Source organism: Chiloscyllium plagiosum, unplaced genomic scaffold, assembly GCF_037043375.1.
Source record: "Chiloscyllium plagiosum isolate Xiang-an unplaced genomic scaffold, Cpla_swu_hap1 HiC_scaffold_6, whole genome shotgun sequence".
Taxonomy (NCBI): Eukaryota; Metazoa; Chordata; class Chondrichthyes; order Orectolobiformes; family Hemiscylliidae; genus Chiloscyllium; species Chiloscyllium plagiosum.
The window spans coordinates 127,228,248-127,246,023 of record NW_028270144.1 but is presented as its reverse complement, the minus strand read 5'-3'; the positions used below and the strand labels follow the sequence as shown (position 1 = coordinate 127,246,023).

General features: G+C 48.9%; 1 protein-coding gene across 4 annotated transcripts in view; it reads left to right on the top strand.

The window, feature by feature from the left end:
- pde2a (phosphodiesterase 2A) overlaps positions 1-17,491 on the top strand; it is a 541,714-nt gene extending 524,223 nt beyond the window's left edge. For all 4 annotated transcript variants that reach the window (XM_087988442.1, XM_087988444.1, XM_087988443.1 and 1 more), the window contains 5 exons: positions 2,389-2,488; positions 4,616-4,725; positions 11,650-11,688; positions 13,776-13,882; positions 16,841-17,491. In XM_087988442.1, coding sequence (XP_087844568.1) covers positions 2,389-2,488; positions 4,616-4,725; positions 11,650-11,688; positions 13,776-13,882; positions 16,841-17,069 — 585 coding nt within the window. In that variant the 3' untranslated portion in view covers positions 17,070-17,491. The remainder of the gene's footprint in view (positions 1-2,388; positions 2,489-4,615; positions 4,726-11,649; positions 11,689-13,775; positions 13,883-16,840) is intronic.
- Positions 17,492-17,776: the final 285 nt, after the last annotated feature.

The window sequence follows — 17,776 nt, the reverse complement described above, 5'->3', positions numbered from 1 at the left end:
AATACCAATCTGACAGTAACTTTGTGCTTTTCCAACAACCCCACCTTACTGCTGAAGGGTTGTCAATGGGTATTCAGAAGTCTTTTGATAAAATCCCCTGAAGAGGTTAGTTCATAAAAATAAAGTACATGGAATAGGTTGGACTGTACTGACATTGATTAAGGATTAGCTAACGTTAATTGAGATCATCATGTGTAAAGGGTCTCTTTCTCTGTCTCTCTCTCAGTGTGTGTGTCTCTCTCTCTCACACACACACTCTCTCTCTCTCGCTCACATTCACACACACACACACATATACTCTCTGTCGCGCACACACTCTCTCTCTCTCTCACACACATACACTCTCTCTGACATTCACACATACACTTTTTCTCTCACACATACACACACACTCTCACTCATACATTCTCTTTCTCACATTCTCAGACACACACACAAACTCTCATACACACAAATTCTCTCTCTCACACATGCATGCAAATTCTCTCTCCCACCCCACCCCTCCACCCCCCCCCACACACACACTCACGCACATACACTCTCTCTCTCTCACACACACACACTCTCTCTCTCTCACACACACACACTCTCTCTCTCACATTCACACACACATACACTCTCTGTCGCACACACACACTTTCTCTCTCTCAGTCTCACGCACATACACGCACCCACAAACACACACATGCACACACTCTCTCTATCACTCACACATAAACTTTCTCTCTCACACATACACACATTCTCACACACGCACACTCACACACTCTCTTTCTCACATTGTCAGACACACAAACTCACACACATACAAATTCTCTCTGACACTCACGCATACACACACACACTCGCTGTCTCTCTCTTTCACACACTTGCACACACGCGCACACACACCCTCACGCACACACACTCTCTCTCTCTCTCTCACACACAAACATTTACTAACTAGGAGCAGGGGGGGACTGCCGATTCTGGAGATAGAGTTGAGAGAGTGGAAAAGCACAGCAGATGAGGCAGCATCCGCGGAGCAGGAAAATTGACGTTTCGGGCAATAAGCCCTTCCTGATGAACTTGATTCTCCTGCTCCCTGGATGCTTCCTGACCTGTTGTGCCTTTCCAGCCCCACACTCTTGAAACACTTATTGACTCCTTGAATGAGAACTGCAAGCTGGATTAGGCCATTCAGCCCCTTGTGCCTGCCCTGCCATTCAATACAATCATGGCTAATCTCATCTTGTCCTTAATTCAATTCTCCTGCCCATTTCCCATAACCCTTCAACCCAGTACTACTTAAAACCTGTCTATTCCTCCTTATGTTTACTCAGCGTCCCAGCATCTACCGCACTTTGGGGGAGTGAATTCCACAGATTCATGATCCTTTGGGAGAAGTAATTTCTCCTCATCTCTCTGTTTTAAATCTGCCGCCTCTTATCCTAAAACTGTGACCTCTTGTTCTCAATTGCCCTACGTGATCCTTTCTGTGTCTACTTTGTCAATCCCCTTAGAATCTCAAAGACCTCAATTAGATCTTCTCTCATTCTTCTAAACTATAGACTATAGGCTTAAACTGCTCAATCTCTCACATCAGACAATTCTCTGGAATCACTCTAGTAAACCTCCTCTGAACTGCATCTACTGCAAGTACATCCCTCCTCAAGTAAAGGGACCCAAATTGGCTGGAATACTCCAGGTGCAACCTGGAAGTTGGAGGGGGTGGTGTTCCCATGTATCTGCTGCCCTTGTCATTCTAGATGAAAGTGGTCGTGGGTTTGGAAGGTGCTGTCTGAGGATCTTTGGTGAGTTTCTGTGGTGCATCTTGTAGATGGTACACACTGCAGCTACTGGGCACTGGTGGTAGAGGGAGTGGGTGTTTGTGGGTGTGGTACCAATCAAGTAGCTGGATCTTGTCAAGCTTCTTGAATGTTGTTGGAGGCAAGTAGGGAGTATTCCATCACCCTCCTGACTGGAGCTTTGTAGATGGTGGACAGGCTTTGGGTAGTCAGGAGGTGAGTTACTTGCAGCAGTGTTCCTAGTCTCTGAGTTGCTCTTGTAGCTGCTGCGTTTATGTGGGTTTGTCCTATCGAGTGTATGATCAACGTAACCCTCGGGACGATGATATGGTACTTTAGAGGAGAATAAAAACCAAAATACTGCAGAGGCTGGAAATCTGAAACAAACATCAAGAGTACTGGAGAAACTCAGCAGGTCTGTCAGCATCTGCGGAGAGAGAAACAGAATTAATGTTTCGTGTACAATACGACTCTTCTTCAGTCCAAAGAGGAGAACCCAAGCGACAAGCCTCCAGTGTTTCTGATAATTACCTTGTGCCAGTGTCCCTATCATCGACAGGTTTCAATGTAAAATTCACACTTTACTCATTATTCTCCACAGGATTACCAGAGAATGCTGGACATGATGCGTGACATTATTCTAGCAACTGACGTGGCCCATCACCTACGTATTTTCCCACAGCTGCAAGAAATGGTTAAAGGTACCAGATCTTGTTCCTTCATGTAGTGAGAGAATTATGCAGGGTGACATGTTTCCCACTAATTACACAGGCTGCACAGTGGCTCAGTGGTTAGCGCTGCTGCCTCACAGCGCCAGGGACCTGGGTTCGATTCCACCCTCGGGCGACTGTCTGTCTGGAGTTTACACATTCTCCCCGTGTCTATGTGGGTTTTCTCCGGGTGCTCTGGTTTCCTCCCACAGTCCAAAGCTGCATAGATTAGGGTGGATTGGTCATGGGAAATGCAGGGTGACAGGGATAGGGATAGTAGGGTGGGATGCTCTTCAGAGGGTTGGTATAGACCAAATGGCCTGTTTCCACACTATAGGGTAATGCACCAGGCCAGACCCCCTCAAAACATTTCAGACCCTAACTTTGCTCGGTGTTTTAAGCAGGTATAACGCGGATATTCCAGGAGGGATGCAGCTGGTCAAACCACTTAGTTTTAAACAAAACAGAATTTGTTTCCAAGAATACCGAATGAAACACAACCAAAAGAGAAAAGAATGCCGAATACCTTAACCTCTCCCCAAACCCAACAGATCATCCCAAATTAATGATGCTGTTCCAAATACTTGCAACAATCCCCATAAACACCCCTTGGCACAAAAGGTAAAATCAAACCCAGGGTCTGGCAGTGGAATGTCTGAGAGAGATCAGCAAGGACCTGCTTCTTTGGGTCCAGCAGGGTTTCTTCACACAACTGCTAACGACCAAACCAAACCAGAGAGAAGCTGAGCTGGGAGAACTGGCCACTCCCCTTTCATTGTGCAAGTGTTTGTTTTTGTTACAAAACTTGAAAGCCTTCAGCCTGAGGCAGTATCTGTTAGCTATTATTAAATTGGCCCTAAAACCTTTTAACCCCAGACTTTTTAAGTCTGTGTCGGTGTACGACCTCTCTGAAGAAATACTCCAAGGACTGCATAACCTTGATAAAGGAGCAGCTTCTTCACAGTAGGGATTTGATGAATTCAGTCCAGATTATAGATGTATTAATAGATTCTGTTCCTCACTCCTGTCTCTTCCAGAGAAGGTTATCTCAACTAATTCCAGGGACAAAGGGACTTGTTATATATGGAAAGAATGAACAGGTTTGACCTTTACTCATTAGAGTTTAGAAGAATGAAAGAGGATCTTACTAAAGCACACTGGATCCTGAGGGGATTTGACAGAGAGGGCATTAGTTGTTATGGGATTAATCTAGAACTGGGAGAACAGTCTCAAAATCATTGGAGAGAGTGCAGAAGCAGCTTACCAGAAAGGTTCCAGGGTTGTGAAACTTCAGTGATGAGGGTGGATTGAAGACACTGAGTCTGTTCTTCCTGGAGAGAAGATGGTTGGGAGGAAATTCGGGAAATGTTTTCAAAATCATGTGTATGTTAGACAGAGTCAAACTTCCCACTTGTAAAAGGAACAGGAACAAGGGGAATGGCAGGGTTAAGGAGTAAGGGGAGGGTTAAATGGTAAGGACAGGGTTAAGTGGAACTAATTGAAGAGCTTTCCTGAAAAGAGTAGGTACAGGCTTGTTGACGTTTGGCTGTAGAATTGTTTTATTCAATAAAGAATGGTGGACTTAGCGTGGAAAGTTAAGTGTAGTCTACTGATATGGATAAAGAACTGGTTGGCAGACAGGAAACAAACACTGGGTAGGAATGGGTCTTTTTCCAATACAGTGAGTGGAATATTGCAGGGGACAGTGCTTGGACCTGAACTATTGACCATATATGGAATTTGTAAGGGTATAGGGCAGGCCATTTACAATGGAGATGAGGAGACATTTCCTACATTGGGACAGTGATAACACTTCAAAGGCATTTCATTGGTTGAGGCTCTTCATTGGTCATAAAAGACCATCAGGGCATCCCTGAGGATGCGAAAGGTGCTACATAAATGCAGGTATTTCTGTTTCTTTCTTGCTTCTTGCAAACCTGAGGTGAACATTTTTGTTTCGTGAGCTCAGTCTTTTGATTTTGGCTTGAGGTGAGGTGTGGCTGGCGAATGGTAGGGGTCTCCCTCACGCTTTCCCTCTCCTCCCGAGCTCCCCTAAACCCCACTCCCCAGCCGGAGGTGTTTGCCTGACGTCCTGTTGACCTCCTTTATCTCCCGTAGCTTACAACAATTCCAACCCCAAGCATCACTCGCTGTTGTTGTGCCTGCTGATGACTGCCTGCGACCTCAATGATCAGACCAAAGGCTGGAAGACAACAACAAAGATAGCGGTAAGAGGCAGGTGTGTGTTGTGTGTGTGGAGGGGTGGGGTGGTGGGGTGGTGGTGTGAGCTGGGGAAAATGCAATGGCTTCCTGATGAAGAGACTATGCTGGAAACGCCAACTCTCCTGCTTCTCGGATGCTGCCTGACCGGCTGTGCTTTTCCAGCACCACACTTTCTCACTCTGATTTTCCAGATTCTGGATCAGAGTGGTGCTGGAAAAGCACAGCAGTCCAGGCAGCATCCGAAGAGCAGGAAAAATCGACGTTTCGGGCAAAACCCCTTCGTCAGGAATACAGGCAGAGAGCCTGAAGGGTGGAGAGATAAATGAGAGGAGGGTGGGGGGGGTGGGGTGAAAGTAGCATGGAGTACAATAGGTGAGTCAGGGAGGGGATGAAGGTGATAGGTCAGGGAGGAGGGTGGGGGAAGGTAGCAAAGAGTACAATGGGTGAATGGGGGAGGGGATGAAGGTGATAGGTCAGAGAGGAGAGTGGAGTGGATAGGTGGAAAAGGAAGATAGGCAGGTAGACAAGTCTGGACGAGTCATGGGGACGGTGCTGAGCTGGAAGTTTGGAACTAGAGTGAGGTGGGGGAAGGGGAAATGAGGAAACTGTTGAAGTCCACATTGATGCCCTGGGGTTGAAGTGTTCCGAGGCGGAAGATGAGGCGTTCTTCCTCCAGGCGTCTGGTGGTGAGGGAGCGGCGGTGAAGGAGGCCCAGGACCTCCATGTCCTCGGCAGAGTGGGAGGGGGAGTTGAAATGTTGGGCCACAGGGCGGTGTGGTTGATTGGTGCGGGTGTCCCAGAGATGTTCCCTAAAGCGCTCTGCTACGAGGCGTCCAGTCTCCCCAATGTAGAGGAGACCACATCGGGAGCAACGGATACAATAAATGATTGCAGGTAAAAATTTGATGGATGTGGAAGGCTCCATTAGGGCCTTGGATAGAGGTGAGGGAGGAGGTGTGGGCACAGGTTTTACAGTTCCTGCGGTGGCAGGGGAAAGTGCCAGGATGGGAGGGTGGGTTGTAGGGGGGGCATGGACCTGACCAGGTAGTCATGGAGGGAACAGTCTTTGCAGGAGGCAGAAAGGGGTGGGGAGGGAAATATATCCCTGGTGGTGGGGTCTGTTTGGAGGTGGCGGAAATGTCGGCGGATGATTTGGTTTATGTGAAGGTTGGTAGGGTGGAAGGTGAGCACCAGGGGCGTTCTGTCCTTGTTACGGTTGGAGGGGTGGGGTCTGAGGGTGGAGGTACGGGCTGTGGACGAGATGCGTTGGAGGGCATCTTTAACCACGTGGGAAGGGAAATTGCGGTCTCTAAAGAAGGAGGCCATCTGGTGTGTTCTGTGGTGGAACTGGTCCTCCTGGGAGCAGATCCGGCGGAGGCGGAGGAATTGGGAATACAGGATGGCATTTTTGCAGGAGGTAGGGTGGGAAGAGGTGTAATCCAGGTAGCTGTGGGAGTCGGTGGGTTTGTAAAAAATGTCAGTGTCAAGTCGGTCGTCACTAATGGAGATGGAGGTGTCCAGGAAGGGGAGGGAGGTGTCAGAGATGGTCCAGGTAAATTTAAGGTCAGGGTGGAATGTGTTAGTGAAGTTGATGAATTGCTCAACCTCCTCACGGGAGCACGAGGTGGCGCCAATGCAGTCATCAATGTAGCGGAGGAAGAGGTGGGGAGTGGTGCCGGTGTAATTACGGAAGATCAACTGTTCTACGTAGCCAACAAAGAGACAGGCATAGCTGGGGTCCATACGGGTGCCCATGGCTACCCCTTTGGTCTGGAGGAAGTGGGAGGATTCGAAGGTGAAATTGTTAAAGGTGAGGACCAGTTCGGCCAAACGAAGGAGAGTGTCGGTGGAAGGGTACTGTTGGAGACATCAGGAGAGGAAGAAAAGGAGGGCTTGGAGGCCCTGGTCATGGCGGATGGAGGTGTAGAGGGATTGGATATCCATGGTGAAGATGAGGCGTTGGGGGCCGGGGAAATGGAAATCTTGGAGGAGGTGGAGTGCGTGGGTGGTGTCTCCAGCGTCTGCTGTCCTCACTTTCTCCCAGCTCAATAACATTGACAGGGCAGGCAGCATTTCTGTAGCACCTCGAAGACCACCGGTCCATGAGAAAGGCTGCAGAGGCCTTACTGCAATACCAAAGAACAACTGGGCCATGTTTGAAGGCATCTTGATTAGAAACATGGTCAAGAAGCAACTTTTGAGATCATGGTGAAGTAGAGAAACTGAGGTGGGGTCATGGAGGAGAATTGTGGAGTGTTTTATGTTCTTTCATTGGACATAGGCATCACTGGGAAGGCCAACATTCACTGCCTATCTCCCGATTCCTCTTCAATGGACAGTCTCACTTGGCCATTTCAGACAACGGTTAAGAGCCAACCTGTGGGTCTGGAGTCACATGTAGGCCCAGACTTGGTAAGGACAGTAGATTTCCTTCCCCGAAAGATATTAGTGAAACCGGATGGGTCATAGTCACAGGGGAACCAGGGGTCACAGTCTCAGGATATGGGGTAGACCATTTCGGACTGAGATGGGGGAGAAATATCTTCACCCAGAATGCAGGGAGCCTGGGGAATTCTCTGCCACAGAAAGAGGTTGAGGTAAAAACATTGAACGTTTTCAAGAAGAAATTAGATATAGATCTTAGAGGTAAAGAGAATGGGAAGAGTCAGGGAACAGGGCACTGAGGTGAATGACCATAATGAATGCTACAGCAGGGCTGAGTGGCCTACTCCTGCTCTTACTTTGTAAGTGCATCTACACCAACCAATGATCATTTAATAGTTCTCATCGCTGAAACTAACTTTTTAAATTGAATTTGACTCTGACCAGCTGCCCTGGTGGGATTTGAACTCGTGCCCGTGGAGTAAAAGCCTGGGCTTGTTGGAGCACAGTAACGTTACTGCTCCATCACCTTCACTACATAGGAGCTAGGCAGCTCAACCCATAGTTTGACCTGGGATTCTGAAGGCTCAGAGGGGTACAGGAGGTCACGTCAGTAGGAATGGGGAGAGGCCTCGGTGACATGTGAGACCCCACAGTGAGAATTGGTCGTTTCACCAACAGGGGTCTTATCAAACACAATGAGGGAGGGGAGAATCAGAATGGGTGTGCGTTCAGACTTGGGCATTGGTAGGTGGCTGCTACTGAGCTTAAAACTGACCCAAGGTCACAAAGATAGCCCAAAAGAGTTCAAATGAGGTCAAGATCAACTCTGAGTATGATCAGGAGATTTTAAGGGTAGTGACCAGAAAGCTTGGTCAGAGTTTGAGACTTGTAGAAACCCTCAAAGGAACAAGAGGAGATATAGGGAAGTGCAGGGGAAAGGCAGACCAGAGATTACGGTCCAGACCGGCTGGATAGCTGGAGGAACGCAGCTCAGGTCTGCAGTGCAATGCCTGAGAGTGGGGGAGAGGCAGCTTTAATTCAGGTCTTCAGTAGGACCTTGTATAATAAGGGTGAGGCGGTGGTGTAGTACTAATGTCAGTGAACTAAAGGACCCTTCATACTTTTACATATCTTAATCGTATCCCTGTTAACCTACTCTGCTCCAAAGATGGATAGGAGCAAGTGTAACAGGGTAGTCGTTATGGGGACTTCAACTTTCCAAATATTGACTGGGAATACTATAGTTGGAGTATTTTAGATGGGTCAGTTTTTGTCCAGTGTGTGCAGGAGGGTTTCCTGACACAGTATGTAGACAGGCCGACAAGGGCGAGGCCACATTAGATTTGGTATTGAGTAATGAACCAGGCCAGGGGTTAGATTTGGAGGTTGGTGAGCACTTTGGTGATACTGACCACAATTCAGTTATGTTTACTTTAGTGATGGAAAGGAATAGGTATATACCGCAGGACAAGAGTTATAGCTGGGGGATGTGATTAGGCAGAATTAGGATGTATAGGTTAGGGAAGGAAACTGCAGGGGATGGGCAAAATTGAAATGTGGAGCTTGTTCAAGGAACAGCTACTGCGTGTCAGGCAGGGTGGAAGTGATCCAGTGAGGGAGCCATGATTTACTAAGAAAGTTGAATCTCTTGTCAAGAGGAAGAAGAAGGATTGTGTTAGGATGAGATGTGAAGGCTCAGTTAGGGTGGTTGAGAGTTACAAATTAGCCAGGAAAGAGAGAGCTAAGAAGAGCCAGGAGGAGACAAAGGGCAGTCGTTGGCAGATAGAATCAAGGAAAACCCGAAAGCTTCCTATAGGTATATCAGGAATAGAGTAATGACTAGAGAAAGATTAGGGCCAATCAAGGATAGTAGTGGGAAGTTGTGCGTGGAGTCCAAGGAGATAGGGGAAGCGCTCCATGAATACTTTTCATCAATATTCATACTGGAAAAAGACAATGTTGTCGAGGAGAATATGGAGATACAGGCCATTGTAGACGAGACAGGATTGAGGTTCACAGGGAGGAGGTGTTAGCAATTCTGGAAAGTGTCAAAATAGATAAGTCCCTAGGCCAGATTGGAAGCCAGGGAGGAGATTGGAGAGTCTTTGGCTTTGATCTTTATATCATTGTTGTCTACAGGAGTCGTGCCAGAATACTGGAGGGTAGAAAATATTGTCCTCTTGTTCAAGAAGGGGAGTAGAGACAACCCTGGTAATTATAGACCAGTGAGCCTTACTTCGGTTGTGGGTAAAGTGTTGGAAAAGGTTACAAGAGATAGGATTTATAATCATCTAGAAAGGAATAAGTTGATTAGGGATAGTCAACACGATCTTATGAAGGGTAGGTCATGCCTCACAAACCTTATTGAGTTCTTGGAGGTAGTGACCAAACAGTGGATGAGGGTAAAACAGTTGATGTGGTGTATATGGATTTCAGTAAGGTGTTTGAGAGGTTCCCCACGGTAGGCAATTGCACAAAATACGGAGGCATGGGATTGAGGGTGATTTGGTGGTTTGGATCAGAAATGAGCGAGCTGAAAGAAGACAGAGGGTAGTGGCTGATAGGAAATGTTCATCCTAGAGTTCAGTTACTAGTGGGGTACTGCGAGGATCTGTCTTGGGGCCACTGCTGTTTGTCATTTTTATAAATAACCTGGTGAGGGCGTAGAAGGATGGGTTAGTAAGTTTGCAGATGACACTAAAGTCAGTGAGTTGTGGACAGCGCTGAAGGATGTTACAGGTTATAGAGGGACATAGATAAGTTGCAGAGCTGGGCTGAGAGATGGCAAATGGAGTTTAATGCGGAAAAGTGTCAGTTGATTCACTTTGGAAGGAGTAACAGGAATACAAAGTACTGGGCTAATGGTAAGATTCTTGGTAGTGTAGAACAGAGAGATCTTGGTGTCCATGTACATAGATCCCTGAAAGTTGCCACCCAGGTTGATAGAGTTGCAAGAAGGCATACGGTGTGTTAGCTTTTATTGGTAGAGGGATTGAGTTTCGGAGCCATGAGGTCAGGCTGCAGCTGTACAAAACTCTGGTGCGGCCGCACTTGGAGTATTGTGTACAGTTTTGGTCACCGCATTATAGGAAGGATGTGGAAGCTTTTGGAAAATGGGTCAGAGGAGATTTACCAGGATGCTGCCTGGTTTGGAGGGAAGGTATTATGAGGAAAGGCTGAGGGACATGAGGCTGTTTTCGTTAGAGAGAAGAGGATTGAGAGGTGACTTAATTGAGACATGTAAGATGGCGGGTTTTGAGAAGATTTGTAGCTCAGGTTGAGGTTCTGGATGTAGGTTTGCTCGCTGAGCTGGAAGGTTCATTTCCAGACGTTTCATCACCCTACTAGGTAACATCTTCAGTGGGCCTCCAGGTGGAGCACTGCTGATAATTCCTGCTTTCTATTTATATGTTTGGGTTTCTTTGGGTTGGTGATGTCATTTCCTGTGGTGGAGTCATTTCCTGTTTTTTTTCAGGGGTGGTAGATGGGGTCTTATGGCCTCTGTCTCTCTCTCTCTCTCTCTCTCTGTCTCTGTTTCTATCTCTATCTCGATCTCGATCGCTCTTTCTCTCACTGTCTTTCTGTCTCTAGTGAGAGAGCATCTGTGGGTCTGATAGGACTATGGTGACTTGCCTTGTTTGTCCCTGACATATCTCTAGAATGAATTCCATCTGGTCAGCCCTGATTGGACCTTGGTTATAGAGATGTTGGCTCAGAGTGGATGATATTATTTCAGAGGTGTGTATTTTGTCTATCCCAGGCTTTCCTCCAGTTTTCTGGACTCCGAGACAAATTGTGGTGCCCAGGTATTCCACAGAAGGTGAGATTTTGGGGGTTGGTGGGGCCTACAGTGTTTAAAGCCCAACCCAGAGACAGTAGGCTTGGCAATTGCAGCAATGCATTTGCCATGTTTGACAGAGTTCAGCCTGTTTCCTGTGTCCTGGAAGCACTTTGCCTGAATTGCCAATGCATTATTGTTGGTGTAGATTGTGATGATGACCAAGAGGTCGAAGGTTATTGGGGGCAGGCAGGAAGATGGATTTGAGGCCACGCACGAATCTTGTTGAATGGTGGAAAAGACCAAAGTTGCTGCATGATCTTCGCCTGCACACAAGTCATGTGTTCTCACTGGTGAAAAGGAACAAGACGATTTAAAGGGAGATACAGAAGAAGCGAAGGGTGATGTGAGTGAAAGCTTTCTCACTCAGTGAGTAGTTCGGGTCTGGGATGCACAATCTGCAAATGTGGTGGAGGCAAATTCAATTGAAGCATTCAAGCAATTGGATGGTCATTTGGATCGAAATGGAGAAGGGGAAAAGGCAGGAGTTTGGTACTGGGGAGTGATGCTCATTTGAAAAGCTGGTGCAAGCTCTCAATGAGCTGGATGGCTTCCTTTTGTGTTGCAACAATTCTTTATTTTTACACTTTGTGTGTTTCTGTGTCTTACTGGTCATCCCATCCCACTGTCAATATGATTGTCACTCACTAGCTGTCTTCTGCAGAGAATCCATTACTCAGAGATTTCTCTTGTTTCTTCCCACCAGGAACTGATATATAAAGAATTCTTTTCACAAGGAGATCTGGTAAGTCAGTACGTGAATGTGTTAACTGTTCCATTGGGATACACCATACTGATTATAAATTTTCTACGATACCTTGGAGAAATGGAAATGATCTGGACTTTCACTCCTGAAAGTCGCTGACTGTCTGTGGACTCGAGTTCTATAAAGTAATAGGAACATTAATTATAAATCAACAGCAACTTGCATTTATATAGCACCTTTAATCCACTACTATGGCCGTAACTCTTCTGGAGGCTTTATCAAGACTTGACATGAATCCATATTAGGAGACATCAGGTCCAATTGCTAAAAACTTGGCCAAGGTATTAATAGGGATCTTAAAGAAGGAAGAACAGAAAGGGAGAGAGAGAGAATAGAATCCTGACAGTGTGGAAGCAGGTCATTTGGCCCAATGAGTCCACATCAACCCTCCAGAGAGCATCCCACACAGGCCCACCACATTCCTGCATTCTCCATGGCTAACCCATCTAGCCTGCACATCCCTGAACACTATCGGTAATTTAGCATGGCCAACCCATCTAAATCTGCACATTAGATTACATTACAGATTACATTACAGTGTGGAAAATGGCCCTTCGGCCCAACAAGTCCACACCAACCCGCCGAAGCGCAACCCACCCATACCCCTACATTTACCCCTTACCTAACACTACGGACAATTTAGCATGGCCAATTCACCTGACCTGCACATCTTTTGGACTGTGGGAGGAAACCGGAGCACCCGGAGGAAACCCACGCAGACACGGGGAGAATGTGCAAACTCCACACAGACAGTCGCCTGAGGTGGGAATTGAACCCGGGTCTCTGGCGCTGAGGCAGAAGTGCTAACCACTGTGCCAACCACTGTGCCACTGCGGACAGGTTTAGAGAAGAAAATCAAGAACTTAGATCCTAAAACAATTGCAGGGTCATCAGCGATTTTGTTTTATTCAAGAAGATGACTCACTACAATGTTCTGGAGGAGTGATACATCGAGAATGTAGGTGAAAGTGAGGACTGCAGATGCTGGAGATTAGAGTCGCGAGTGTGGTGCTGGAAAAGCACAGCAGGTCAGGCAGCATCCGAGGAGCAGGAGAATCGACGCTTCAGACAAAAGCCCATCATCGGAAATCATTCCTAAAGAAGGGCTTATGCCCGAAACATCGATTATACTGTTACTTGGATGCTGCCTGACCTGTGCTTTTCCAGCACTACACTCTCATATCCCAGAATGTACCAGAGAGCATGCACCCTGAAATGTTGATGTCCTGTACTGCTTTACAACAAGGTTTTGAAGGCTATTGGCTTATTTTTGGTTTATAATAATCAAGGATTAGTGTTTGTTTAAAAAAAAAACTCAGAGATGGATAGTTCTGAGGGTCATTCAGAAGATACTGAACTGGTGTGAGAATTATATTTAGTTTTATTCCTTAAAAAAAGGAGTATATTTCAGGGAATGCAGTTACCTAAGTCAAAGAGTTTAATCAATACAACTTACAGACCTGGATGCCTGGTTAGAAATCTGCTGATTATTTAAAAGCTGAGAAAGTTTTAGCTCTCAGTTTTCTGAGTGTTTGTGTAAGACTTCACAGTTCCCAGGAAAAACCTGCTGACATTCAGCTTCATCGAACTTAATGGTGTGGTAGACAGGACTAACTTCTCTGCATTACAATCACTGTGACATGATGGTGTTGGGGAAAAGGTTGAAGCTTTTGCTGTGTGTTTTCAGATCTTTTTCTAACCTTGTTGTATACCTCAACTTTTTTTTTGTTTTGTTTTACCCTTTTGTGTAATAAACTTCTGTCTTTTGGCTAATGTGTGACAATGTTCCCGTGGCTGGCCACCCTGTTTACTAAATTAAGAAAAATATGATCAATCAAGCCAGATTTCTTTCTGGGATCTGATTTCTCCTGGAATGTCATCAACTGGGGATCATAACCATATTCACACAGTTGTAATGAATATGGAGTTAGCAGCTCACCTTGGGGTCAGATGTGGTAGTGAGATCTTTGATAGACTCCAGGCCAGGAGGTGATGACACTTTCCACAGCGGTTACCTCCTAACCAGCTCTTTGACCTTTCCACTTTGTTTCCCTAATCTCTTGCAGGAAAAGGCAATGGGGAACCATCCTCTTGAGATGATGGACAGAGAAAAGGCCTATGTTCCAGAACTTCAGATTAGCTTCATGGAACATATTGCCATGCCAACGTACAAGTAAGTTGAAAGGTCAGGAGAATTTGCCAAACACAAGCCAATCAGGGGGTAGCAGCAATCGGCAGCGATTGGTGAGTCGGCTAGTGAGGGGTGTCTGTTTTTCCCCAAAGAGGGGTCTGAAGGATGCATCATAGGCACTACTGTGTCATACCTCCCCCTGGAGGTTCACCTCCAAGACACTTACCATCCTGACTTGGAAATACATATCACAATCCTTCAGTGTCTTTGGGTTAAAATCCTGGAATTCCCTCCTTAACGTATTATGACAGTGCAGTATTCCCTCAGCACTGACCCTCTGACAGTGCGGCGCTCCCTCAGCACTGACCCTCTGACAGTGCGGCGCTCCCTCAGCACTGACCCTCCGACAGTGCGGCACTCCCTCAGCACTGACCCTCCGACAGTGCCGCACTCCCTCAGCACTGACCCTCCGATAGTGCTACATACCTCAGCACTGACCCTCTGACAGTGCGGCACTCCCTCAGCACTGACCCTCCGACAGTGCGGCACTGCCTCAGCACTGACCTTCCGACAGTGTGACACTCCCTCAGCACTGACCCTCTGACAGTGTGGCACTGCCTCAGCACTGACCATCCGACAGTGCGGCATTCCGTCAGCACTGACCTTCCGACAGTGCGGCAATCCCTCAGCGCTGATCCTCCGACAGTGGGGAACTCCCTCAGAACTGATCCTCCGACAGTGCAGCACTCCCTCAGCACTGACCCTCCGACAGTGCGGCACTCCCTCAGCACTGACCCTCCGACAGTGCGACGTTCCCTCAGCACTGACCCTCCAACAGTGCGACGTTCCCTCAGCACTGACCCTCCGACAGTGCCCACTCCCTCAGCACTGACCCTCTGATAGTGCGGCGCTCCCTCAGGACTGACCCTCTGACAGTGTGGCACTCTCTCAGTACTGACACTCCGACAGTGCGGCGCTCCCTCAGCACTGACCCTCCGACAGTGCGGCATTCCCTCAGCACTGACTCTTCGACAGTGTGCAACTCCCTCAGCACTGACCCTCCGACAGTGCGGCACTCCCTCAGCACTGACCCTCTGACAGTGTGGCACTCCCTCAGCACTGACCCTCCGACAGTGCGACGTTCCCTCAGCACTGACCCTCCGACAGTGCGACGTTCCCTCAGCACTGACCCTCCGACAGTGCCCACTCCCTCAGCACTGACCCTCCGATAGTGCGGCGCTCCCTCAGCACTGACCCTCTGACAGTGTGGCACTCTCTCAGTACTGACACTCCGACAGTGCGGCACTCCCTCAGCACTGACCCTCTGACAGTGTGGCACTCCCTCAGCACTGACCCTCTGACAGTGCGGCACTCCCTTAGCACTGACACTCCGACAGTGTGGCGCTCCCTCAGCACTGACCCTCTGACAGTCCCCACTCCCTCAGCACTGACCCTCCGACAGTGTTGCACTCCTTCAACACTGACCCTCCGACAGTGCAGTGCTCCCTCAGCACTGACTCTCCGACAGAGCGGCACTCCCTCAGCACTGACACTCCGATAGTGCCCATTCCCTCAGCACTGACTCTGTGACAGTGCCCACTCCCTCAGCACTGACCCTCCGATAGTGCCCACTCCCTCAGCACTGACTCTGTGACAGTGCGGCACTCCCTCAGCACTGACCTTCCGACAGTGCGGCACTCCCTCAGCACTGACTCTCTCACAGTGCAGCACTCCCTCAGAATTGACCCTGTGACAGTGCGGCACTCCCTCAGCACTGATCTTCTGACAAGTGCGGCACTCCCTCAGCACTGACCCTCCGACATTGCGGCACTCCCTCAGCAATGACCCTGTGACAGTACAGGACTCCCTCAGCACTGACCCTCCGACACTGCGGCGCTCCCTCAGCACTGACCCTCCAACAGTGCGGCACTCCCTCAGCACTGACCCTGTGACAGTCCCCACTCCCTCAGCACTGACCCTCCGACAGTGCAGCACTCACTCAGCACTGACCCTCCGACAGTGCGGCGCTCCCTCAGCACTGACTCTCCGACAGAGCGGCACTCCCTCAGCACTGACCCTGTGACAGTGCGGCACTCCCTCAGCACTGACCCTGTGACAGTGCCCACTCCCTCAGCACTGACCCTCCGACAGTGCAGCACTCACTCAGCACTGACCCTCTGACAGTGCGGCACTCCCTCAGCAGTGACCCTGCGACAGTGCCCACCCCCTCAGCACTGACCCGCCGACAGTGCCCACTCCCTCAGCACTGACCCTCCGACAGTGCAGCACTCACTCAGCACTGTCCCTCCGACAGTGCAGCACTCCCTCAGCACTGACCCTGTGACAGTGCCCACTCCCTCAGCACTGACCCTCCGACAGTGCGGCACTCCCTCAGCACTGACCCTGTGACAGTGCCCACTCCCTCAGCACTGACCCTCCGACAGTGCGGCACTCCCTCAGCACTGACCCTCCGACAGTGCGGCACTCCCTCAGCACTGACCCTGTGACAGTGCCCACTCCCTCAGCACTGACCCTGTGACAGTGCCCACTCCCTCAGCACTGACCCTCCGACAGTGCGGCACTCCCTCAGCACTGACCCTCTGACAGTGCCCACTCCCTCAGCACTGACCCTGTGACAGTGCCCACTCCCTCAGCACTGACCCTCCGACAGTGCGGCACTCCCTCAGCACTGACCCTCTGACAGTGCCCACTCCCTCAGCACTGACCCTCCGACAGTGCCCACTCCCTCAGCACTGACCCTGTGACAGTGCCCACTCCCTCAGCACTGACCCTCCGACAGTGCGGCACTCCCTCAGCACTGACCCTCTGACAGTGCCCACTCCCTCAGCACTGACCCTCTGACAGTGCCCACTCCCTCAGCACTGACCCTCCGACAGTGCCCACTCCCTCAGCACTGACCCTGTGACAGTGCCCACTCCCTCAGCACTGACCCTCCTGGCATTTATGTTGTTCCATCTCTCTCTCTCTCTTTCTTGGCAGGCTCCTGAATGACCTCATGCCGAAGGCAGGAATTCTGTACCAGAGCGTGAAGGCAAACCGAGACCATTGGGTGAAAGTTGCTCCAAAATTCACCACGACTGGGCTACCGAGTGACAACTCCCTGGACTTTTTAGATGAGGATATGACAGATGGACTATCCTCATCATCCCCTTTGACAATGACTGAGAGCAGCAGCCCTAACACCCCGGAACCCACATCTGAACAATGATTATTTTTATTGCAGTTTAAAAGAACAGAAACAAAATACAACAAAAAAAATCAAGGAAGCGACTGACAACAGCAGAAATTGGCATCTTTTAAATTTATTTATTTTTTATAGGTCTGAATATTAACTGAGTGGTTACTTCTCAGCATTTCTTTCTCACTCATGTTTTTTTTCTCCTAATGTTTGCACTTGACAGAATCAAACAGTTGCATTGATATAGCATCCTTAAGGTAGTGTTTAAATACCACCTTGCGAGATTGTTCACTGGACTGTTATCAGGCAGGTGTTGGCATTGGTGTGCACCTCATGATAAAAGGTAGCTTTCACGTTTTGAAAGTCGATGCACAGGGAGATGGAGAGGTTGAAGGAAGGAATTCCAAAACTTGGGATGGGTGGGAGGCCGGCAATGGAGCGATGGGAATGGGGCACATTAGAATTAGAGGAGTTTGGGTGGGGGGTGGGCGGGTGGTGTGAGGCCTGGGGGGCATCGCAGAGGCTGGAGGGTGTTGGAGAGAATCGATAGCACGAGGGAGGTGAAGCCATGGATGGATGTGAAAACCTCAGGATTCGACCTCAAGCTAATGGCAATGGGTGACTGCAGTGCTAGTTCAGCCAGGAGGTGGCAGCTCAGTTGAACGGAGGCTGGGAGGCAGGCCAGGAAAACATTTGGAAAACACTCAGGTCAGAATGTCGCCCAAACACTAACCCCC